Source organism: Teleopsis dalmanni, chromosome 2 (assembly GCF_002237135.1).
Source record: "Teleopsis dalmanni isolate 2A chromosome 2, ASM223713v2, whole genome shotgun sequence".
NCBI classification, from domain to species: Eukaryota; Metazoa; Arthropoda; class Insecta; order Diptera; family Diopsidae; genus Teleopsis; species Teleopsis dalmanni.
Genome location: NC_051847.1, coordinates 26,398,956 through 26,426,123, shown reverse-complemented (window position 1 = coordinate 26,426,123; position 27,168 = coordinate 26,398,956). Strand labels below are relative to the sequence as shown.

Below are 27,168 nucleotides of genomic sequence, written 5' to 3'. Positions count from 1 at the left end.
GATTTATACAATTTCTAATCAATTAATTAATTAACTAAATAAATCAATATAAAATGTAACAATTACTATAAATAATTACTTTCAACTACCGCTGATTGTTTATTTTTTGTTGATTTTTTTAATTCTATTAAAGTAAAACACAATAGTTTAAATCGTAGTCAGTATTTATATGCTTTTCTTCTCACTACTTCTTCAAAGAAAGTAGTTTCAAAGAATTTTCAGTAAATAAACATTAATCCCTTTGTAGTTGATTTGTTAAAGTAATCTTATGTGTAGAAAAAAGTTTAAAAAAAAAACTTACTTAAATTTTGCTTTGTTATTGAATACCCCTTGTTATTGCAGATGTTACATATGAACTTAAATATAAGCAAAAATACAAAGTTAAAAGATCTATTTACAAATAGTTATTTGTAATAGGACAATATATTGGCAACATTACTTACATTTCAGCTAATACATGCTGTTTGGAAAACAATAATATGGAAATAATTTCTTTACTTAATAGATATATACATTTTCTTTTATTTACCTTATGGCACAATATTGACTTTTTATAAAAAACTACACCAATAAGTATAGCAACTTACTTATCATTAAATTCCCAGTTATCAACACATCAAAATCCAAGATATACGTAGTTTCGTTATATGGTACTAAATTGACATAAACTAAGCAAAAGTATTTCCCAAAATATATGTAAAATATTCAAAGAAGATGAAATTATCGATTATTAGTTAAATATCATAAAAAGGCGGTAAAATCTGGGATATTCCTAAAAATTTAATTTCCCAAAGGCATTCTTTCGTTATACGATAGCTGCCAATAGCTATAATTGATCAATAAATTCCATTCAGTTATGATCATGAAAGGGTGAGTATTTAAACAGATGTATATTTTTGATTAATGCATCATTAGTCTTTAATAACATCAATCTTTTTTTTTCAATTGTCTTGAACCATAACGGCCAGTCCCTCCATACGTCTCTCGTTGAACCAAATCTTAAGTTCTGCCATCTTAATAGCCTAGATTTTCTTTAGTTAGCTTAATGGATTCTCTCTCTAAGGATAGTGGTGTACCATTATCTCATCTTAATTATTAATTTAAATAATAATTTTCTTAATTTGGTGTTAGGACTGAATTCATAAAATGTTTGAGTATAGAATTAACAAGTATATTTCTATTTCTGGGTATAAAAAAACTTGGGCCGATGAACCCCTCTCTTATATCTCAAGAATGAGCTGATCCAGAGTGGACAAGAAAGCAACCAGACAAATGCTCTAACTAAGGCTTAATCTACTTAGTACTACAGTAGCGGTGCTGACGCGCCACTGCGTACCAGAAAGACATGCTATGAGACTGAGTCTACCCCATTATTTAGTTTTGTCGGTATTGAAGGTGTGTGGTTGAGGAGGAAACTGTACTCCATCTCATGTGTCAGTGTCCATTATTAATTAGGGAAAGATTTCAAATTTTTGGAACCCTATTTCGTATCTAACTAACCTTGTCAAGTTTATAGACTTGTCAGATTGGTTCATTTTCATTTAAATGGTGGAGTCGGCCTTATAGCGTTTAGTTTGCATATGGACAACGCTAACCAGTGGTATTACAACAGGCTATTACTTGAGCTCATGTGGGCTTTGGTCCATAAGCCCGGTACACCAACCTAACCTAATATAAAATTATAAATTTATGTTTATATATTGTAAATTTGAAACTATTTTTCAAACCTTCTTGAAAGTTCGATTTTGAAAAGAATTTTTTGTTGTTTTTTTTTTTACATTAAAACCAAGTCCAACCAGTCCAATATTATTAAGTATTTATCCATTATGCTCCGATAGCTATAAAACTATTTTTAATAAAGTGTTTATTATACGTATTTACTGATATAATAAAAATGATATTAAAATATGAAAAGGTCATGTAACCTAAAAATGAAATAAATGTAAGTATCCCATATAGATATATATATATATTTATATGTCTTAAATATGTATGAAGTGGAAAGTAATATTAATAATATGAAAAAAATACTCTTAACAGTTTGCACCCTCCCGTAGCCTGTAATGTGTCAACACTTCCCACTAGAAAAATAATGAGCACAATGTGCGGGTTAGTGCTGGAAGGAGTTTTTATACAAAAGAAAATATATATATAAAAATAAAATAAAAGTAAAAAGTACAAAAGAAAACACAGCATACAGAATACAGCAAAACGAAATATAAAAATATTGTGCAAACAAGGGTTTCCCCAATGATAAAGTTTTATTTTTCTTTTAATTTATTTCATTTTATTCTACACCACTTCTAAGCTACTCCATGACGGGGTTTTCACGTTATTATAAACACAGCATAAGCACGGAATCACCTACGTCATCAAACCAATACAAATCTAAGTGTTACGTCCTCATAAGTGGCGCAACTCTGCCAACCTGATATTAGCAACAAATAAAACAACAAAAAAAAAAAGGAAAAAAGAAACAAAAATACCATTGCTACCCTTGCCATACATTAGTAAGTAAGTCATCCCACAACAACACCCCACACCCTACGCCAAACACTGTTGACTTCAAGCGACGACGGCCATGAAAGGCCATTTGCCTTGTGTGCTTGTGCATGTGATTCAGTTTTATATTTCGGTGTGCCATAATGCACAGCGAAGATACCAAAATAAAATGTGTTCAACTAGGAGCGCCTTACATTTAGTGAACGGTATTTAAGTTTGTTATGCAGTGGAAGTGCTCGGGGATTACATCAACATTTCGTTGTAAGTTTTTCTTTTGTTTGTCATGTATTATGCGAATAAAATCCAACGGAGTTCATACTCCGGGGGGCATCTTAGCAAAGAACTTTTACACGCAGCACATGTTAGCAGATAATGTACGTTACTACCCCCTGCTCACTGGAGCTATCACTTGTATCCCTTTCTTTTATATCACTTCCACTCCCTCTCCACAGAAATGCTTAACTCAACCTCTTTAAACGATTTTATGCTTTTTTCTAATTGACATGGCAGTGCTGGAAGTCGCAAAAGTTATTTTAATAGAATTTTCATAAATGAAGGCGAAAAAAGAAAGTGAAGGAGAAATTTTCTATGTAAAGGAAAAATGTTCGCCTTTGTACAATACTACAAAGGGTTGATTTACACAAAGCAAGAACAAAAATATTCAGAAATATTATTTGGAAGACGGGTAAGACGGGTTGCACGTTGCTTCACATTGTTTACGAAAACTTTTTCGGTTTTAAGCTTCTCATTGCCGTGTGAATGGATGATTGTTAAATTTAAAATTTGCCCAAAGGCGGTCAAGGGTTTTGAGTTTGTTGCTCCGTTAGTTTATATGTGGGTACGAACCCCAGATTTTATAGTTTTATACTTTATTTAATATTTTTTTTTTCCTTTTGCTACTTTTATTATCATTTATTTTTTTCAACGGATTCTGTTTTTACTATTTGCAATTTTTCAATATCGCTTAAAATAGTGCTTAGGCATTCAACGATTTATGTAAAAGAATTTAATATCCTCTTTATTTCGAATTTGTGTTCCTAATATTATTATATGTATTTTATACATATATTAGAGATAAAATCTATAAGTCATATTTTTTGTGAGCTTATATTTTATGTATAGGAAGAAGGTAGAGAATCTAGTTTTAATGTAATTTTTTATGTACAAAAAAGTTCGAAAATACCAATAGTCATACATACTGGCTACTACAATACAATTTCTTAAAAATATTATATTCTTCAACAAATCTTGACCCATTAATTCAATGCTTATTATCTCCTTCTAGCTTGCATCATTTATATATTAAAATAATTTCAATTGAAAAAGTTCTCTTAAATTTTCAATTGACATAACAAAGTTTCTTAAATATATTTTCTGGTAATAAATTTAATTAATTTTGCTAATAAAATTTAAAATTTTTCTTACAATATACTTTATATAACGCAATACATTTTGGAATGGTTTAAATATTATACACACCTGTAAACCACCCTGAGACTAAAGTTGATTTATGACCATTTCTTTCAAAATTGGGTCCAATGAGAATTGGGCTCATATTTCCTCAACACACAGGTCGAAAGCTTTATGGCTCCTTTACACCAAATGTGGAACCTCCGACTTGGTACATAGAAGTAAATCGGAGGTGTCTAGGTTAATAACTGTCCTAACGAAACACTATAGGACGGCATGAAGTCATACACTATCTGCTCTATTAAATCGCTTGTAGTATTTGTCTGCCGGCACTTGAAAAAGATATACCGAAACACGTGCTGTGTCCATAATCTGGTTTTTCGGGTTAATCAGACTTAAGATTTTGGACGCTCCATTCTGTAATACACTTCAATATCTCCAACATTAGTATTGACTAGAGACTTACATTTATCAATGCATATAGCTGATTCTAGTATGCTCATCCTACTACCCACAATTCCGAGGAATGTCGAATTAAAATGATTTTCTTAGCTAATCAAAGTGAATTTGATTCTCCTACCCCATCACTGATGTGAGCTGTTATTGCGGCCCCTATTTTTTTATTTTAATTTAAATTTAAAAAGTGTAATATAATACAATAATACAAGAATTATATCGTTAAAATACCCTGTCTTCAAATATATTTGGTTATTCAACTTTAGTGATTGTTATATGAACGAATTGATTTCTTAATATTTTAGAAATAATAAAATTCGATGAAATCATAAATAAATTTGTTTCACATTAATGTTAAATAGTTCCCATTTAGTTTCACATTTGTTTTAAATAACTTTATGTTTTCATATATAAAATTTAAATTCCGTAAACTTAAGGCTCCTCCTGAACGAAGGTCTCTTGCAGTGGCACCAAAATTCGTTTAATAACATGTCACTCATACCTATATTCTATCGAATTTCATTTGAAAACCGTTTAATTCTTGACTTTATTTAATCATTCAATTATTCAATGCTATTTTTAAACAGACTTTTTCTTATCATTTATATAATAATTGAGAGCTTCTAATAGTTTAAATAAATATAATAGAAATAACAATATTATATTACGTATGGCAAACTATTTAATGTATAACACAATGTACAGTAAGTATATAAAAAAGAATGAGTATATCGTTTCAGAGATGAGAAGTTACTTAAATAATCTATGAACCTCTTTATAGGGTTATCATCTTTTTAAGATTAACATTAAACAAACACAGTGCTTCGCGCAATATGAAATTGAATAAACTAAAATGTATTTATTGTAATAATCACATTTAAAATTAGTTATAAATAATAAATTACTTATCAATTTATTAGTATGTTATTATGTTAATTATAAAAGTGGTAACAATGGTTATTATGTAAAGTTAAGCAAATCAATTCCTAACAATTACCCATGCCACACTTGAGTAATTTTTGAGGATTAACTTTGGTGCATTAATTTTTGATGCTTGCTGAACTTAATGAATTCTGCAAATTGAAAATTCGTATACTCGAACTCTGCTTGGTTGTGTATACGTGTGTAGAAAAATAAAAGTAATAATTTGAGTAGTGATTTAACATTTATTTTAGTATTCACAAATTAAATACAAATTTTTTATTTATAATTTTTATTGTTCCGTTTTAGCATTAAAAATAAAATGTTTATTAAAATGTGAAATAGAAGATATCAAAAAATGACAGAGGACTGTGTGCGAAAACTGTGATAAAAACTGGTTTTAATCCTTGATTTTACTCAAGTGTGGCATGGGTCATTAGGCTTTTTAGTACATAATTTATAACAGGCATTATTCCTATGTAAGTTACAATTATTTTAGAAATGTCATATTATAATATGGATAATACTAATAATTATTAGTATTAATAGTAAAAATTATACACATAGTTATACACACAAAAATTAAACACAATCAACACTTCAGTTCTCAAGTTTTTTTTGGAAATTTAAAGTAAATGAGCAATATTTGTTCAATATGCGCTCGGTTATTAACATTTAATTTGTTAATAAGTAACACTTACCAAATTATTAATAAAATTATATATATATATATTAAAAATAAAAATATTTTACACATATTTCGGACTACTTCAATAAAAAGATTTATAAATAAAGATCATCAAACTCAGCATATCGAGTATTCAAATTTCCATAACTCGAAGTACCATATTGCAAAAAAAGGTTCGACTTATGGAGACTTCAAATTAAAAAATATTTTATAATTGTATGTAATTTGCTCTCTAACCTCTGTTGCACTGTATTTAGTTTAAGTTATGGAAATTCGAATTATAGAAGTTCGAGTTATGGAAGTTTGACTGCATTAAATTTGGGGATTTCGCAAAATACTAATTTTTTATGATGTAATTGTAATGATTGTTGACATTACCACAGCAGTTTAATTGTAGGTTGCCTTAAGGCATTCTTGGGGAACTACAGGGTTGATTACTTTTATATATGGGCGGTTTTTGAAGTAAAAGCAAGTGCTCATATAATAAATATAATGATAATTGGTGATAATTTAAAATCAAATTTTAAATAATAAAATCTGTACATCTCTTAAAAATATTGAACACAATAATATTTATGTTGTACGTATGTATATATGTATGTACTTTGCAAAATAAATAACTCGGAACATCACTCATGGTTAAAAAATGAAATAAAAAGTACAACTAATTTGAAAGGAAATGTTTTCAAAGAAAAGTTCAATTGTGACGTTACGTTGGTTTCTGATTGCAAAATACGAAGTATGGTCTCTTCAAAGAAATATTTCATTCTGTCATCGCATTGACCATTTTTGCCAGACAAGCTTACACACCACACCATTCACAAGTAATGGTTTTTATCCATAAATTCATAAATTCAAGAAACAATCTGTTGCTTCAATTAAAATTGAATTCAACATTATTTTTTTGTTGTATGTATCGTCGTCCTTTGATTTTTACCTCAACGGGGACAAAATGCACCCAAGTAGACGTCACTCTATATACACATATTTATTTATAATACAATCGCAGGCATAAAAGTAGACATTTACGATATAAAGAGGAAGTTTGGAGAACAAATCAAAGATGCTACGTAACTTTTCGGTAGATAAAACAGTTGAAACAGACGGAATCTACCGAGCACACAACTTGTTTACTAATTATATATAATAATATTAAAAAATAATAAAAATAAGTATCGACAAACTCGTACAAACGTAGGTAAGTACGAGTATTACTCATGCCAAACTACGCTCTTAACAATTTTAGCCATGACAAATAATTCAATCAACAATTGGCAAAAACGGAGCTATGCCAACGGTTCGCAATTAAATTAAACCGGCCACGACATACACAAAAGCCGTTCGCAATCAGTTCGCATCTGCAATGACTGGTTGTGCTTCTGTGCCATTAGTTCAGCCGAATCACCATTGAACTTTTTATATAGAAAATCGTGTTCGGCACAGACATTGTGCCAGGCAACGAGCACAATGCGGCAACAAAAAAAAAACATATATATGGCGGCAAAAAGAAAACCATTTTATGTTAAATGCGGACACCATGGCGACAGAAATCGTGGAATGAACATGTTAACTACTTGCTCTTATAAATTCTAATTCCAGTTTAAATTACACTAACACATATAACGATATTCATACACACACAGTTTACCATATTACCATATTAAATTTCATAAACGCGTCTTCAGGAAACTAAGTTGTTTTTAATAAAATTAAATTGATTAAATTGGTTAATTAAATTTTGTGTAATCTTCCATATTGTATCGAATAACAAATGTTATTATAAATAAAATTTAATAAATCATTTAACAAATTAAGTGTGAGTACCCCGATTTTTACGGTTATGGAAGTAATCCCCTAAGAATGCTACATATTTTTGTAAACGAATATATTGGTTTTCTATATGTGGGAAATGCGCCTGCTCTGGCCACAATCCGACACCCTAATAAGTGTGTGCTCGATTCGCATGAACATGAACTGAACTCAGGGAGACATTCCTAGAGCCCTTGTGCTACCCCGGAACTACGTTAGTAATACTTTATACTAGGGTTCCTAATAGTTATTTACGACTTCTATCGGTGTGAACCTGCGTCCATGCGCCGCTACTACTTCCTTTTATTTCATTCTGCCCTGAAAGAGCTGTTTTCTCCGACTGCTTTCTGTGCAATCTACTGTCTTCAGCATCAGGATCTTTTCAGCAAAAATTACTATGCGATTCCAGTTTCCTGCTTGATGAAAAGTTAGTTAGTGTTTAATCGATGCATGTTTATTCAAAAAATTTTGTTAAGTATAAAGTATTAAGTCAGAATTATATCCATTATATCCACGCAAATAATTTTTTTGATATAAATATTTTGAAAAGTAGTACTATATCTAGTTAGTATAATAACTCTCCCCCAGTTATTGGTAACAGCATGCCAATGAAGTACTTTCTGCCGTGTAAATCTACAGCAATATTATGCACCAAATCCGGTTACTCCTGTTGCCGTGCCGCCGCCTTGCAAATAATTTGTAAGCCGTCAAATATTGTACGGCAAATACCGCCAAATATGGGGGCCGGGCTTTAGTTTATCAATAAACTAAACGATATATGTATATATGGGTGACGAAAATTTATGTTGTCGATTACGTTATACTGAACCAAATGAAAAATCACTGGAATTTTGGATAATTATAATAAATAATATATACATACATATGTGTATGAAAAAACTTATTTGATTTTTAAAGCTCCATTTCCTGAATAGAGTATACTGCGATAATTATTCTTATAATTTATTTATGTGTAAATATTATTTTCAAGTGTTATTTATTTACACATAGTTTTTCTATGAATTTTACTTTGCAAATTTAGTCTTTTATCATAAGCAATTTATATTTGTTCTTTAACGTTTTTGAAATCTCTACTTCTAAAAGTACTTTCAAGTTCATTCTCTCGACAATAATTTTGCTATCAAAATCTAAGATAAGATATAAACCGATGCAGATAAGGTCTAAGAGAATACACACACATTCTTTCCTTTTCTAAACGGTTAATATTATTTTTTATCAAAAAGGTGAATCATAAAGGCATCAAAATGTTATATGTACTCTAAGTGAAGTACGTAAATAAATAAATAAATTATTATACTTATATTGATATACATATATACTCGTACAGTAAGTAAATAAAAGACGGTGTGTCAGGGTATCTAAATGTTTGATATAAATAAATATGTGTCGAATTCAAAAGTGTAACATTTTGAGTTATCAGAAGATTAACGTTTTAATTTTTATGACTCTGAAGTATTTCTCGCTTATATTTGTTTATTCATTCATATAATGAATTTATGTTTTTTATTACTAAAAATAAAAATTTTCTTAACTGATTGATTGTTATTATCAGACATTCTCAACAACTTAGAGCATATAAATTCTGACGAAAGAAGTTTTTTAGTGTTTAAATTATATTAGTCAAATAGGTCTAAAAGGTCTCATGGTTTTATGTCAGAAACCACTTGTAATAAATCCGCTGACCTCAATCAACAGTTTTTCAGTGTTTTGCTACCACATTCCTTTCTTTGTAAGTAACCTTAAGATATAAAAAGACAAAAATTATAGACAAATTTAATAGAACTTTTATCTTTACCGATGAATTGTCTGAGAAGCTATCAAAAAAGTATTTTTCTAAATAACTATTTCTTTTGGAAGCCAGAGCCGGGCATTCACAGAGAAAATGCTTGTTTATTTTTTTTTGTGTAAGTTTCCACAAATTCTGTGATGGGTTTTAAAAAGAATGTGTAGTTTCTCAGCGTAAATTCCTATATACCAGTGACCAGAAAGAACTGCAGTAAGCCTTGCAGTATTCATGAGGTTCCTTGAATGAGTTTTCAAAAACTGGTCTTGTTACGTGATGGCCATGTCAACCGGGAAGTTACATATGATTTAAATGTCTTCTATTCTCTAAGCATAATTTTCTCGATAAATTGCGGTATTGAATGTACTTTATCAAATTTTTTTTATTTATCTGATAGAAAATGCCCACGAAGGAATTTCTTTCATTTATACATGAATACCTATGCAAGCTCCAACAACGTATTTTGCAATAAATTAAAATTATATAAAGTTTCTAACACTTAATAATAGTATATTGTCGTCCAGCCTTCTTCTCCTCCTGAGTGCCTCCACCCGTCAGGTCTAATAACTAACATTATCTCATTTACTGTATCACAAGCAATCATTATTTGTGCTCAACTGAGTTTTGGTGTATAAAGCTGACACTTCAAACTAACCTAATCTATATTGATTAAAGTTTATTAAGAATAGTACGCAGCTATGGGTCGTCAAATCTTACAAGTAGTTTCCGGACATAGAACAGGTTACTCAGTGAAGTATGTATGTAGATAATATTTGATACCTTCTTTAAATTATAAACACAGTTCCTCTATGACTCATAGAAATCTACGATTCTATTAAATAAATATGATAAATATACATATGAAATAAATATTGTAATTTGTGGCATTTTATTCGCTATTATTATACTCTATACTAATATTATTATTGTGTGTAAATTATATAATAATGTATATGTTTTGTGAAAATGAGAAGTTGATGTCTATTTTACATATTGTTTATTCTTGATCATCATATTTAGATGAATCAATTTAGTGATGTCCGTCTGTCTGCTGCTCTACTTCTCTGCATATTTATTTGTCTTGATATCAGCATAGTGTTTTAGTTTTGAAGTATATCAAATCCAGAGAGATCATGTGGATATATGAATAAATTGGTTGACTGTATCATTTAACGCTCTCACAAAAGAACTTTCAAATATTACCTTAGATTTAAAATAATTTTAGCAGTAAATAGTACTTGTGTAAGACCAAAAATAACTTTTGTTGTGTAAAAAAAAATAAATCATAAAATACAATATACAAACATACATATTAATAATAAATAAATAAATTCAGTTTGTACTATAATAGATATATGTATATATATATATATACATCTTATAAAATCTTGCTGGATTTTTTACTACTCTGACAAAACAAGTTATATTTTTAAAATACACATATGCATATGTATGCACAATTGTAGGTAAATATATAGGAATGTAAGATATAAGATATTGTAATATTTTATAAAATATAAGAAACAAATCAAATTTATGAAAGCATGATTAATATTATAATTATTAATTTTACTATAATAATTTGAAATTCTAAGTGGAATTCAAGCCTGTTTGAAATTCATTACATTATTCTAATTCACATGCAAATCTATCTAGATACATAAATATCTAGTACATAATATATGCGCGTGTATTGATATTTACAGTCCAGTCTTAATGTGTGAAGGTAGTTTAGTAATTTTGCACAGCTGCATTGCTTTATTTGAGTTGAGTTTCAGTTCATGCCTCGTTTTATTTATTTAAATTTTATTTTGTATCTGTTACTTTGTTATAATCTGATATACCGAAATGACATGCATGTGGATAAGTTGTTTGGAGCTTCCCCCGTGTTTTGTGTACGAAGTTGAGCACTGAACAGTGAACACTGAACACTGAGCACAAACCCATTAAACCGGAATGACGTTATGCTTTTCGTTCGGCCAAGTGTTGTACTCACGTTAGTTTTGTTGTTCTGCACACATATCCGTAAATACTGGGCTTGTTTATTTTTTGATTTCTTAAAATTCAACATGTTTTTAAATTCTTATGAAATTTTTATTAATTTTTTTTCTAAATAAGCAGCACTTGCCCGACAGTGTGACGCCAACTTTGCTGATAATTTTCTTGCGCTACACATTTTATTGGTATTATTACTTTTAGTTTTAAGTTAATATATTATATGGTGTAAATGTAATATAATTTTTTTTTTATTTCCATAAATTAATAAATGAGTATTCAATATTTGACAACATTTACTCAATCTCTCTAACTATTTTTCACAGTTAATTTACTAACAGTCTAATTAATCGCATTTCTTATAGAATAATATTAGAGATAATTGTGTCAAAACAATACAATTATCTACTAACTGTGGCACCATTTATACAAATGTGGGTAACAACATACAGAGATTATATCAATAACAAGCAAATTAAAATAAAAACAAACAAATTTTTGGAAATAGTAATAAATCCTATATAAAAATCGATACATTTATTGGTGTTGTGTACAACTATAAGTCTACATGATATATGTTTATAATTCAATGGTCAATTCAAATAATTCAAATCAATATATAACTTTTACATTTTTGTTATATTTATCATTTTTTTACTTTTTACTTTTGATTCACTATTTACTAATTAAGTTGAAATCAATATATAACTTTCACATTTTTGTTATATTTACCATTTTTTTTAGTTTTTACTTTTGATTCACTGTTTACTAATTAAGTTGCCTTAGTGTAAACACTTGTTTTCAATTACTCAATTAAGCCTAATATAAATTGCGCTAAGTGTAAATATATTATTAAGTTAATTTTAAAGTAGTGTTTAGTGAAATAGATTCTTTAGAAAATAATAATTAGATTTTAACTTGAATTTTAACTTGATTTTTTACTTGAATTCTAATCAAGTAGAATTTTCATTTAAGATGAATAATTATTAAAAAAATCAGTGTGATTTATTGTTTTAATGCCCAATATTTTATTCATATATTTTTTAACGCGTTAATTTTTAAATAAATTTATAATATTTAAAAAATATATATATTACTGTCACTAACATTTTCACTACAGTATATAGTCATCTTCATGACTATAGAGTTCTATAGATGACTATAGACTATAGAAGAACATTGGTGCCAATAATATAAATATTTTAAAAAAAATTTAAACAGTTGTGTATTATATATAGCATTGACCCATTAGCCTGTGTAAAAATGTGTAGTAATTGTAAATGTAACTACAATTAACAGACACTAATGACATATAAATATGTATATGGTTTATAAATTATTATCAGTTAAAAACTGTTTTATAAAATTTAGCACTCTATAGGTAATTAGTCAATTAATAATTAATTGATTAAATATTATAATAATAAAACAATAGAGTTGATTTTAAATACCGCGTATGTTATTACAAAATTTGTTAAATAAGTTTAAGGAAATTTATAATATAAACGATGCACTAGTTTCCATTAGTAGCAGGATTGATGGTTCTTGTTTGAAATATATTCATAAAGACATTCAGTTTCAAAGCAGAAGATTCTTGAAACTGTCTCAAAAAATTAAACTCTTTGGACAATAAAGATTTTTCACTTTCTTCAGCGAAAGCATTTATTATTTCTAGATGTGAAAGGAGCGGTTGTTCTTTTACCATAAGTAACAAGTCAGCCTAAGTGTTACTGTATATTGAATACGACAACTGCGCATGAGCTGATAAGTTGTAGAGAGACTTTCTATTATTAACTTCTATATTTTCCAGCCATCAATAGAATTTCCACTAAAAATATATTTTGACGAATCAATAGTTTTAAAGTCATATCACAACAATTAGACTAGGCAGGTGTCTTTCTAAAGTACCTAGTCTCAAAAAAAACGTTTTTACATTTGGAAACCAATATATTAAAGGATCGTGACTTTTCATGCGACGCTTTAAATATAAATATAATCGTGTATCATCTTTCAGGGCACTATTTAGTACTTATTGCTATCCACTGGTTTGAAATATTTACTATACTATAGTACTATATTATAACCACTAGTTTAAAATATTTATAAAATACAGAATACGTATTTGATTTTCTTACTGTGTTTCTCTCTAATCCTAACCTTTCTCTCTAATGTATCTATTCCAAAAATATGATATTTAAAATCGTCGCAGTTAGAAATAAAAAATTACACATTATATATAGTTATATTAAAGATTATAACCAAAGTTTTCAATTATATTTTACGCATTTGATTTTATATTCAAATATATGACAATAATATTTAATAATAGTCAACAACAATTACCAAAATAAGTGTTGAAGAATAATAAAATAAATATTAATCCATTCGACATCCAGAAATTAAAGTTAAAATTTTTACAGTTTATATTTTATTCGACATATGAACGTGACTTCCCATTATTTACTTTGAAAAAAATATTAAAATCAATAGAGTTTTAATATTATTTTATAATTGCTTATTTCCATTTAAAGATACTTATATGTATATACTAATATGTATATATAAAGAAGCAGTTATGTGAGTTCCAAATAAACATGAATTCATTTTAGTAATTTAATAATAATTTTTATTTACCGCAAATAAATTGTTTAATGGGTTTTTGACTAATTTTCATTGCGGTTAACAAAATGTTTCTACTTAATAATTCCGTAATAATTTTTATCTAAATGTGACATTATCGAATTCGTTAGAAGATAGTTTTGTGGAAAATCTTAAATAGCAATGAACATTTTTCGAGGAAAAAGCATTACAAGGTGAAGCCGTGACCATAACACATTATAACAATTTTCTCAAAAAAAATAAATAAATATATTTCTTCATTCATATTTGCAATAATTTTATTTTGTTGAAAATTTCGATTTTTGTGCCAAAAAATCTGTCTTTAAAAATTCCAAATATTTTTATATAAAATTTTTCAAATTTAAAATTAGTATAATATTTTATAAAAGGCAAAATTCACGAAACTCTTGATGGGGAGAATATAAACAACTTCAAAAATAAGCATAATTAATTTAATTTCATACTGAGTAATAGATTTTTAAATTTGTTACTTTTTTGTTAAAATATTACAAATATTTTACAAAAAAAATTTTTTTTTTTATTGTGAAGAAATGAAATTGTATGTAAACTTAAAAGGCCCACTCACTGTGAGAAAATAAACAAATCAAAGTTATTAAATTCCATAATATTTTAGGAAGAGTGATATGTAGAAATATTTTTTTATTTTTATTGCGTATCGAATATTGTGTATTAAATATGAAATAATAAAAGTTGTTATAGCAACACGTAGAATAAACAACAAAAGATATTTTTAGATAATTTTTACCAAATTCTTTAAAAGCCAATATTCTTAACACACAAACATCTGAAAGTAATGTCAGTGTCACATCGTGGGTGGATGTTCTATTTTAAAATACAAAAAATATATATATATTCTTACAGCTTAATGTATATGTGAATTGTACCCGTATTATTGAAAGTGAATAGATATGCATAACTTAAACACCTATTGTCCCACTAGAATATTTGTATTTCAAAATACTCGCATTTTTCATTGTTCTTTGTTTTTTTTTTTATTAAATGATAATCTTTTTATGATAAGTAAAATATAGTTTGTATATTTGCATAGTGAGTCAACCGACTAGTAGCATTTATTTTTTATTTGAATAACTCTTATTCATCGAAAAAATATTTTATAAGTACTACGAAAGAAGAATTACACTTCATAAAATGAATTTATAACAAAGAATAACCAAAATAATATATACATGAATATATGGTATACACTTTTTAGTATTAAAACAACTGTTTGCGAGGATTTAACTATAAAAAAAATATATATATATATAATATATAAAAAGTTGATGAAATATCTGGTAAGTCAGATATAGAAAATGTAATGAGGTTTATTTGAGTTTAAATAGTAATTTAGAAATTAGCATAAATGTCTACTCATAAAGAATTTGGTGGGGTTTTTTTAGATTTGAATAGTAATATAGTAATGACAGAGATGTCCATGGTATATTAGAACAACAGACATGCACAGAGATCTAAGGATCAATTCAGTGAAAAAATATATCAGGGACAGAGCCCTGAAATTATTCACAAAAGTTGATACGCTGCTCAACCCCGCCCTAACAAACCTCAAGTCCACCTCAGAATCTGCAGAAAGATATGCTAAAATAAACGATATGAATTTCAGTATAGTTAAAGCTTAGTGTGGGGCAGGGAAAAGCCCCCCAGTCACAAAAGAGTCAACGTGCGCAATAGCACTAACTCAAAATACTTTAAAGTCGGTTTGATTTTTTAAGTAATTTTAGCTTTTATTTCGATCGTTAGTTTTTTGTATATATCTTTTGCAAATTCGCTTTTCCCTACATCAGGAGAATTCTTAATATTAATATAATTCCTTAAAAAACAAAACCGACTTTAACTTAATTAAGTTTATTTGTTTTTGAATATTAGTATGGTAATAACCGATATGTTCTAAATACGATGAACTAAAACCTCTACTGTGTAAGGGATTAATAGAGATAAAATTTTTTCTTGAATATTGTAATATCTAAGTAACACTTTCATAAAACTTACCTTTATAGCGACCTGAATGAGCCGTGTAATCAGTGATATAGATAGTTAGTGCATTGGAATGGACTAAAATTCTACTCAGAGAGATTGTTTTTTTTTTTTGAAAATGTAATAACTAAATAACAGTTTTTTGATACCGGCCTAAAAGAGGGCTGTAATTAATTATGCAGATAGTCATAGCATATGTGTGTAGTGAGAAATACACCTTATGACATCATCTCAAAATAATGATATCAAAATAAATATCTGCGAATTCTACAAAGCAGACAATACACTTATATTATGGTCTAGTTGGATCACATGAGCGAAATACAGATCACAACTAAGTACAATATTTTTCTAGATTAGATTAGATGGATTGGGAACTTGTCCCCACGTCACTGCATCCGTTGAGGATAATTGTGACATACCCACTTCAGTTCCATAGTTAAGAACGCCAATATGTCCTTTAGAGAGATGTTGCCTAACTCCGCTATACTTGGATAGGCAGTGGCTAAGTATCGAAGTCTGTGTCTGGCAAGACTACCACAGTGACACAGAATGTGTTCTGCTGTTTCCTCTTCTTCGCAACAAAGTCTGCAGCTATCGTTTCTAGTAATACCTAGGTTCGATAGATGCTTTTTAACTGCGCAGTGTTCAGTAAGAAACCCTGTGACAAGTCGGATGCCACTTCTGTTCAGCATAAGTAGCTCCCTAGTTCTGGGTTTTGATCGATACGGCATGGATTCTTTGACTTGTCTGCAGGCAATTGTATTATCCCAATCAGTCTGAGCTGCTCTTTCTAGCCACTCATAATTAATTTTTAAAAAGCTCCGTGAAGGACCGCAGAATGGTTGTGACCCAATATAATATGACGCCGCCACTTTTCTCAATATTTGTCTAACTAGCATATGGTGCCAACATACAGTCTTTACAAATTTAAATTTGACATATATTCTTCATTTACCTTTTTAAAATATTTTTTAATAAGACATTTAATTTTTTTATAGGACCTGCATTGAACGCACGGAAATCAGCAGTGGATCCAATAGGTGATAAGAAAAGTAAGTCAATTTCTTAATAAATATTTTTTAGACATAAGAAACATTATATTAGTGGCCATTATGGGTTTTTTTTTTAAACTTCCACTATGTATACTATATATTTTATTTTATTATGATCTAAATATTGTTATATGTGTGGAAACCTTGTAAAGTTCTTAATTTTTCTACTCAAATAAAGAATGTGATTATCTTTGTATCAAAGACAAGACCTAAACACACAAAATATCTTACAATATTTTGAAGTTTGGATAATGTTATTTCACAAAGAAAAAAGTTTAGAAAATAGACTAGGACGATTCATGAAAATTAGGTTAATATACAATATTGTGATATTAATAGAAGTAAGCATCGTGAGTGGCGAATAGCATATGTAATAGATCTAAGTTTAGAAACTTTTTAAATTGTTTGTAAGAAAAGACTCATACTATATAGAACTATAATTAAAGCACATACTATGAATAAAAAGGGTTCATTTGTTATAATTAAGTAATAAAATGATGTTGTCAAAGTGCATTTTTTGTGAACTCGTTTAACAGAAAATGGTTTCACCACTTGGATTATAACTCTATAGAATCTTCGGAACAGCAAACCGCTAAAAAAGCACTTCGCCTTTAATAATATGACATATGACATACTCATGACCATGCAGAAACAGAGTCACTAGCTATTTATAATACTTGCTTTAATTTGAACTAATCCAAAATTATTACTGATTAAAAAACAAATATTGTTTTATAAAATTAATTATTGTCAGTCTATTAAAATAAATGGATTGAAAAATAAAAAAAATGAAAATATATTAAAAAAAATAGTCCCAGTTTTAGTACAAGGATCACATGTTTAGCTCATGGTTTTTTTAAAAAAATTTATCAATCTTTATATATATTCAATCTTAAGATCAATCTGGTCGAAAATGTACCCGTCACCTCCTTCAACTTACGGGCAACCTGCTCAGCATAACGGTGTCGTTGCTGACGGGTCACTGTCCACTACAAAGACATACTATAAGGCTGGGTCTACCCTATAATGCCTTTTGCCAGGATTATGTCTCTGCAGATGAGGACAAAACTGCACTCTACCTTATGTATCAGTGTTCATCATTAGCTAGGAGAAGATTTAAAATCTTTGCAACTCCTTTTCTTATCTACCTGATAAAGCTGTCAACATGCAAAATTAAGTTTTTGGCCTAGTCTGAATGAGGAAGTCGTACTTTTACTGTTCTTTACTGTTGTTCATTGTTGTGTACGTTAACAACTGCGGTCCTTTTGGGAGTCCTTACGATCTGCGTGTGAACAATGCTAATAAATGGCATCACAACGGGCCATTTTTTAAACTCAAGAGAGATTTGCGCACAAGGCCGTCATTCCAACCTAACCTAACCTAACCTATATATTTATTAAAGAATTATTTCACCATCAACATAATTTTTTTTCAATTTAATTGATAACGTATCTAATTTTATAGTTAATAATTAGGAATTTTTTAACGACGTGTGGAACGTGTAATTTAGTTTTAATAACTTAACGAAACTAACCTACCGCTTTTCGATAAAACTAAAATTTGTCATATTAAATATTACTAATGCAAAATTAAGCTTATCAAAATATTGATAGTAAATAGTTAATTACATATTTACAAAATTTTGTTTATATTTGAATAATTATTATATAAAATATTAAAGGTCTTTGAACCCTAATATTGTTGTTATATTATGTATTAAGATGTATATAACTTAGTTAAATTTATAGTATCGTACTTTAATTCGTGGATACGTATATTTAGTATGTAATATTCAACAATTTATTGCTCTAATTATAAAAAAATATGTATGTGCATATATGTAACATGTTTTAGTATGTAGACATACATTTACATTTATACATACGTACAACAAATTCATAATAATAATAAAAAATAAAAAAATAAAAAACAATTTATGAGTATTACCAGCAAAACTCAGAAACTTGCCAAGAAACACACGCAGCTGTTATGAAAAAAAGTACACAAAATTGAAAATGCACAAAATAATAAAAAACCAAATAACGATACAAAAAAAAAGAGAACGATCGGTAACACCAAAACCAAATACAACAATGATCAACAATCAAAGACCTGGGAGCTCACAACAAACATAACTTGTTGGCGTCGTAAGTCTGCAAACGCAATTTTTTCTTTATATTCTTTTAACTTATTTAATAGATGCTTATTCAAAAACAACTTGAGAATATCAATAAAAAAAATAAAAAGGAATATAATAAATAAAACTAACAGACTGAAGTCGCCACAATGGCGATTCCCAATCACAAAAGCAACAACAATATTTTATAAATAAAACAACAGCAACAACATCTTGAAGAGCCGTACCTCGTTGCTGCCGCTATCTCAACAAGTCGACCGACGTGTCCACACACACACATACACATGCACATACATATTTACATATAGACCAACATACATAAGTTTGTATTAAAATAAAACCATGAAATTTTGATGATGATCAGCAATTAAACGGCAAAAATTTTCGTAGTCATACAAGGTGCTCCAAAAACACGTGTCTGTGTATGGTGCAAGCATTAACTTTACTCACTTTATAAATAATAATACCATGTACATATATGTGTAGTTACTTTTTAAGAATTTAACAATTAAATTTGAAGTAATTAAAGTTTCATATAGTATGCTTGAGATTTTTAAATGTAAACTTATATATAATATAGTTCAAAGAACGCATTCCAAATAAAACTTATTGAATTTTATAAATATTATTAGATTTACCTAAAAATTAATTTTATATAGTCTTAACTGTCTTTATGCAGTCTTTATAAAAACTGTTTTTAAATGTAAATTTATATATAATATAGTTCGAAGAACGCTTTCCATATAAAACTTAATGGTTTTTATAAATATTATTTGATTTACCTAAAAATTAATTTTATATAGTATTAACTGTCTTTATGCAGTCTTTACAAAAACTGTTTTGTTGTTTAAAAATCTTTATGAAGTTAAGTTCATAACCACAAATGTTTAAGTTACAAGTACGTAAAATGTTAATAGTCGTAACGTAATGAATCATCAAATAAAGTGATTCATTCCATTAATATATTTTATAAGCACTTTTAGCATGTAAGAATATACGTTTTTGTTTTCATTTAACTGTTATTGCAAGTTTATTGCATAAAATTGTGTATCTAATTACTCATAATATTAAGTGAGTTCAGAGTTTTGTGTATGGCCCATACGAATTGCAAAGTTATTGTTTTGTATTTAATTCGATAGAGAGAACATACTAATCACTCGAAGTTGAAGTATTCACATACTTTAATTCCACATATCCCATTTAGATACAAAAAACACCTTTAGGTATTGTATATGGTTAGCTTATCCAGGCTCAATACTGAAAAATTGAAGAATTATATATGTAAGTAAAAACTGTAAGTAGATGTAGAAAATTCAAACTACTTGACTTTTTTGACTACTTGATTTAAAACTTATAGAATTCCTAGTGTGATTTCGCTATACTTAACAAGAGGTGATGATACCGAAAAACATCAAAATCTTTTTGACGAACCATAAAGTTAAGTTGCAGGAGATAGCTGACCAACATGTCAAAGATTTCAAACCAACATGTCAGCTGCATTTTACACTAATATTTGTCTACAAGAATATAGCGAACTAACTTTTCGAAGTGGGTACCTCCAAGTTTGTTAGTTGTTGACCAAAAATGACAATAGAATAAAAGAACCACAGTGGTCAGCATACGAAAAACGCTGAAACGTACAAGTCTCCCATTCATGTGAAAGTAAACCAAACTGACAAGTCTATAAACTAGTAAAAGTCTATAATTTTGTAGAATGACAGCTCTGTCAGGTCGGTAAAAAAAGGGGCTCAAAGATTTTAAATCTAAAGATTTTAAATCTAAAGATTTTAAATCCTAGTCAACTAACAACATGAGGTGGAGTACAATTTCTGTAACAGTGACACATCAGTACCGATACCATAGTGCTGAGAAAGTTACACCTTAGTTGAATCAAATCACCGCTACTTTTTTGTCTAGTTCAGGACATTGTGTAAAAATTTTAAGAATCTTGACAAATGTGGTTTGCTAAAAAATGAAATTAGTTAAGTTAAACACGTAGCTTTCAGTCATAAAAACTAATAAATGTGTTAATAATTTATTAAATATAGTATTTCAATTAATATTTTATAAGATAAACTTATTTACTCGAAGTATAACATATGACGAAAACTATACAATTCTAGAAATTTAGTTAGTAAATAAATATTTGTTAATAATATAATCTGTATTTAGGGTATTTAAAACTTCAGCAAAGCCAATATGTTTTCAATAAGTTTACCAACACTGTGCAAAATTTTATTTTATTATAGATTTTATGTTCACATGATATAGAAAATTGCAAAACCATAGCCAAACTGCAGTTATACAATTTATAAATATATTAAATGTATTAATACATATAAAAAGGTACAATAAACGTATAATATTAGTAAAAAAAATTCGTACAATTTATAGATACTATTTCAGTTTATTTACCCTTGTCCATGGCTACGTTTATTTCAATATCAATATGATAAAGTTTTTAAGAATGACTTGTTATTTTTTATCTACAGACCCAATAAACTAAAATTTCGTTAAAAATAAACAATGAAAGTTATATTTTTAATCTGTTATACTTTTATTAAACCTATAAAATAAAATTGAACCTAAAAATTAGAATATAGAAATAATTTGGAGAAGCATATCTCTGATTTCATAAAATTTCTCATTGTAATTAAAACAGTTGTATTTGTCATATATGCAGTAATAAAATATTTGTAATAACATATGTTATAACATATAAAAGTTACAACACCCTGTTTGTATGCATATGCAGATAGAAAACTCAGTCACATTAATAATGGAATTGATCACTCAACGACTTTTTTCATGTTTAAAACAAAAAAAAACATAAACAAAGATTACTGAAGCAGTTTTTATGCAAATAATTTACCAACAAAAAATACCAGCAAATAAACAAACCACATAGGAATGAGAATCTTATATCCGCCGCACCGTACAAAACAAAATTTTTTTATGTTTTGCACAATTCCAAAAACAACAAAACAAGCAAGCAACAGCGCCAGCACAGCACAGCACATGTTACAAATGAATAAGAAGAATAAAGAAATAAAAACACACACAAAATTGGTAGGTAGGTAGGTGATGTCTGCAACATATTGTTTGTATGAAAAAGTTTTTAGCAGAGGGGGTAAATGTAGAAGGTGTACATACTCTTATCTGCCTATAATTAACTACAGTTAAAGTGTGTATATGGTTTATTGAAAGGGTTCAAACATTTCTTTTGCTATTCTATATATCGTTTTATTGATTGGTTGCTAGTCAAACATTGAAATACAAGTATGATGTGGACAAGTGTGATCATACATGTATCAGAACATTTATACATGAATATTTTATATTTGAACCTAACAGTTTTCTTGACTTTCGCCCTGCAATCGACAACAAAATTGTTGTAAATAAAAACAAAATTATAGTAAATTAATTGTACCCAGTGAATAATATGCGTGTGAGTATCAAATAAATTCTGAAAGATCAAACAGTGTTACCAAGCATTTCAAAATAACTGGTTCGACGATCGATCTCTTATAAAGGGTGTTTTTTTAGTATTATTATTTAATTGGGGAATCTTTGTTTTATTTTTAGTTTTTTTACTTAAAATTTGTATTTAAATTTATATTTTTTAAATATTTTATTTTATTTAATTTAAAAATTTTAATTTATTTAAAAAAAATATATTTTATTATTATGAATGTTTCGACTATAGTCTATTTTCATCCTCAGATAACCCTGTGTCTTATTTAAACAATTGATCAATTAACCCGTTCAAAAATGTATAAATATTAATCGATCATTAAAATAATAAATTTTAATTGAAATAGTGACTAACATAATGCAACTTATCTTTTACTTCACATAGATTAAGAAGGTATATATGGTTGACTATAGTTTTTGTTAGGTTAAAGTAAGAAAAACAGTTAAATTTTGTTTTACTGAAGCATCATACATTTAAGATATAGTTATTTGAAATAATAGTAAATTATTTACTTACTTACTTAAATAGCCATAATAACCCATTACCGGATTTCGACGTGACGCAGCATATCTCTCCAGATACCTCAACTGCGTGCGTCTATTGTTGACATCGTTGTTGTTCGTTATAACGGTGCCTAGATAGATAAAATCCTTGAGAGAATTGAATGTATAATCGTCAGTCACCAGCTCGACGTCCGAGCGACATACATTTCTATTAGTAGCCAACATATACTTCGCTTTGTTTTCGTTTGACCGCAATACTACGTATAAAAATAAATTTATAACATAAAAAATAAACAAATAAAATATGGATTAGAATTGTCAATCACTGATCGGTAAACAATTGTGCTTTTAAGTTGTTATTTGTTATTTTTAATTTCGTGTTGAAAAACTTCTTTTAAAATTATTGTAAAAACAACAAATAAAAATTTAAACACAGACCATCCTTAATGCAGCAAATCCTGTCTTATATAGTACGTCATCAGCTACAAAATTTGTTGCACTTTTTTAAGTTTTATTATAATACTTTTTGAATGCGTTATTTGTTTTGGTGATCATTTGAAACCATTTGAAAACAAAATTAAAAAAAAATATTGTACATAATGTCACAATATGAAAAGTAGTTATATTATAGATAATTCAAGTCGAAGTTGCCATAATAGTTATAACAATACAAACCAACTATCCAGCGAAATTTATAAACTTATTTATAAACTAAATAAGTATTTATTTTTTCAGTTATTTTTTTTTTTATAATTAACTTTTCTATATTCAATTGATTCTCATCAAATCTCAACAAAGTTAGAAATTCTAAACATAGGTCATTATATGGTTTTTTATTATAATTAAGTTATATTAAAGTTAAATAAGAAATTGGATAATAGGTATATATCTTCCAGTTGGCTTAACCAGATTTAGAATGAAGAATATATAATATTGTGAAGAATTAGAAATTATTCCAGAAATGTATAGTAAAACGAAAATATTTTTTAGTATTGGAGATAAAAACTTTAATAAAGAAAATAATGTGTTTACCAGATGCGAGAAAGAGTTTTATGCCTGTCCTTAGAAAAAAAATAATAAATACTTAGTGTTGTTTTTAGCAATGGTATAGTTCGCATAAGTTTCTGAAGTAGTACGATTCAGTAGTTGAAGTGTTAGAGCGATTGATTTATTTTAAAAACCGGTTTATCCACTTTATCTTCGGTTGAGAATTTGGTTTGGTTCATGGTTCAGTTTAATTTTGCTTTAAAAAGATGAAGGTCTTATTAGGAATCAGTTCACATCCTTATATTTGCTATAAAAAGCAATTTTTCGTAATTTTTTTTATTTTAATTCCTTATTCATAATTTCAATTATAATAACATTCTTCTCGTTCTCCAATTATAATATTACATAACAATTTTTTACACTTAAGTGAAAAGGTGTATTCATTCAACACTTCCCTAGTAGATAGATTCTAATTTAATGCCGTAAAAACGCATATTTATATATAACATTTACTAAAGAAGAGAATATATCCATTCTAAATTTTTCAAGGGATGGAATATAAATTAATTTTATTACAATAAGAATATACTTATTATATACCTACCTATACCTACCTACGTACCTACCTATATATAATATAGGTAGGCTTAGCTATACTTATATGTTGCGATTTATAATAGTAGTATATAACATATAATTTGAAAATAAAATTTATTTAAAAGTTTTAGAATTTTTTTTGTATACTAATAAATGCTAATACTAAAATATTATTTACTTTACTTAGTTGGACATTACAGAAGTGTATCGTTTTTGACCACGTCCAGTGGCCCCCGCCAGTCACTGACTTACTGTCACTAGTTAGTTGTCACCAGTGGGCGTGTTCTACCGTGTTTTCCACCAGTTTTCACCAAATCAAACACTTTTTTAACCGGAGCACTTTCTTTCATTCGCGCGACATAACCAAGACAGCGAGAAAGTTGACTTCCTATGCTTCCATACATAGGTCACTCTAATTCGTTACTCATTGCCTATGCATAAGGAATCATAAACTTCCAAAGAAGCTTCTAACGCCTGTTTGTAACTGTTTATTACTGTCTAAACTTCTGTATCATGCAGCAGAAAAGGCAGGATAAGAGACTTGTAGAGTGTGATTTTTGTTTGTCGAGATCGGATTTTATTTCCCAATTGCCTATTTAACCTGAAGTAACATCTGCAAAACATTCAACACAGAATCAATCTGAAATCAAATTAGCTAGAGTATAGTTCCAATAATCTATTGACACATTGAAAATAGTTCTGCTTTCGTTGTTCAAATGCATGATAAAATCCCTATATCTAGTCTTTAATTTTCAAATAAATTTCTACATAACAATTTAACAATAACTTTTTTTATGTTTTCATAATTAAGTTTGTATATATTCGACTTTTTTTAAATTATGACATTGTTTTAAATTTTTAAAAAGTCTTTTAAATATCAAAAAAATTCGTTTAAGTTTTAAAAATTATCCTAAAATATAAAAATTTTTTAGTTTTAGAAATTCTTTAATATTTGAACATTTTCTTTTCTTCATAAAACATACTTTTTAATTTTATAAAACTGTTTTAAATTTAAAACGTGTCTTTAATTTTATTACTTTTTTTAATTTTAAATGTCTCCTTAATTTTAATTTTCTTTTTGTAAATTTTAAAAAACTCAAACTCTAAAAAATTAGACATTATTGTAAATTTTAAAAACTTATTTTAGATTTAAAAAGATTTTTTTAAATTCTAAAAAATTTTTCTAAATATTAAAAAATTCTTATAAGTATTTAAAAAAATGCTTTAAATTTTAAAGAATTCTTTTAAATTTAAAAACATTTTTTGATAAAAAAAAATTATTTTAAACTTTGAATTTTATTTCTAAATTTAAATTTTTTTTTTAGGCTTGAAATATACTTTTTAATTTTAAAATTATTAAATTATAAACTTATTAATTTTATAAATTATAAATTATTATATTAATATTATTATTAATTATTATATTAATAATTTTTATAAATTATTAATTTTATAAAGTTCTTTTAAATTTTGATAAATTATTTAAATTTTAAAATTAAGTATTAAAAAATTTGAGTTTAAATATTAGAAAACTTTTAAAATTTAAAGAAAAATCATTTTCAAATCTTTTAAATTTTTCATTGAAATTTGTGTAAATTTTGTGTAAACTCTTAAGCAGAACAAACGACAGACGATAGACTAAGCATAAGAACAAGAACAATGTTTTGAAGAAAAAGAATGTCTGTTGAATGTTTTGCTCAGTTTGTTTTGAACTTGCTTCAAGTGCGGATGTGCGTTAGTGTGGCGGGTCGCACAAGTTCTATTAATTATTTAAATATTTCATTTTGTCTTTCGTATCTATATTGTTGAATATGGCAAAATACAAAAGAATATCTTAAACAAAATTACTATTTATATATTAAAAAAAAAACTTCAACGTAACACAACATACATATGCAACAATACGTATCGTCAGCAAAAATATTTATAGTCAGTGTTAATTATAATATATGTGCGTGTATATGTTTTGCAAAATACGTCGTCTAGTCTGCGTTGGTCTCTACGTGTAGTGAGTTGAGTAGTCGTTTTAAATGAAAGCGCGCCACCACTCCTCCAATGTCACACAAGCAAGCAATACTGTGTATATTGCAGAAATAATAGATTATTAAAAAAAAAATTAGCAATTAAAAGACTGTTCGTCGTTCTACCAATTATATACTTCAGATTTCATTTGTGTGTATGCAATTGTAATAATAAA

General features: G+C 27.7%; 1 protein-coding gene across 1 annotated transcript in view; it reads left to right on the top strand.

Annotated features, from left to right (window-relative positions):
• LOC119681014 overlaps positions 1 to 27,168 on the top strand; it is a 68,556-nt gene that overhangs the window by 11,566 nt on the left and 29,822 nt on the right. Inside the window, exon 2 of the mRNA XM_038094069.1 lies at positions 17,219 to 17,272. Within this exon, the coding sequence (XP_037949997.1) occupies positions 17,219 to 17,272 (54 nt within the window). The remainder of the gene's footprint in view (positions 1 to 17,218; positions 17,273 to 27,168) is intronic.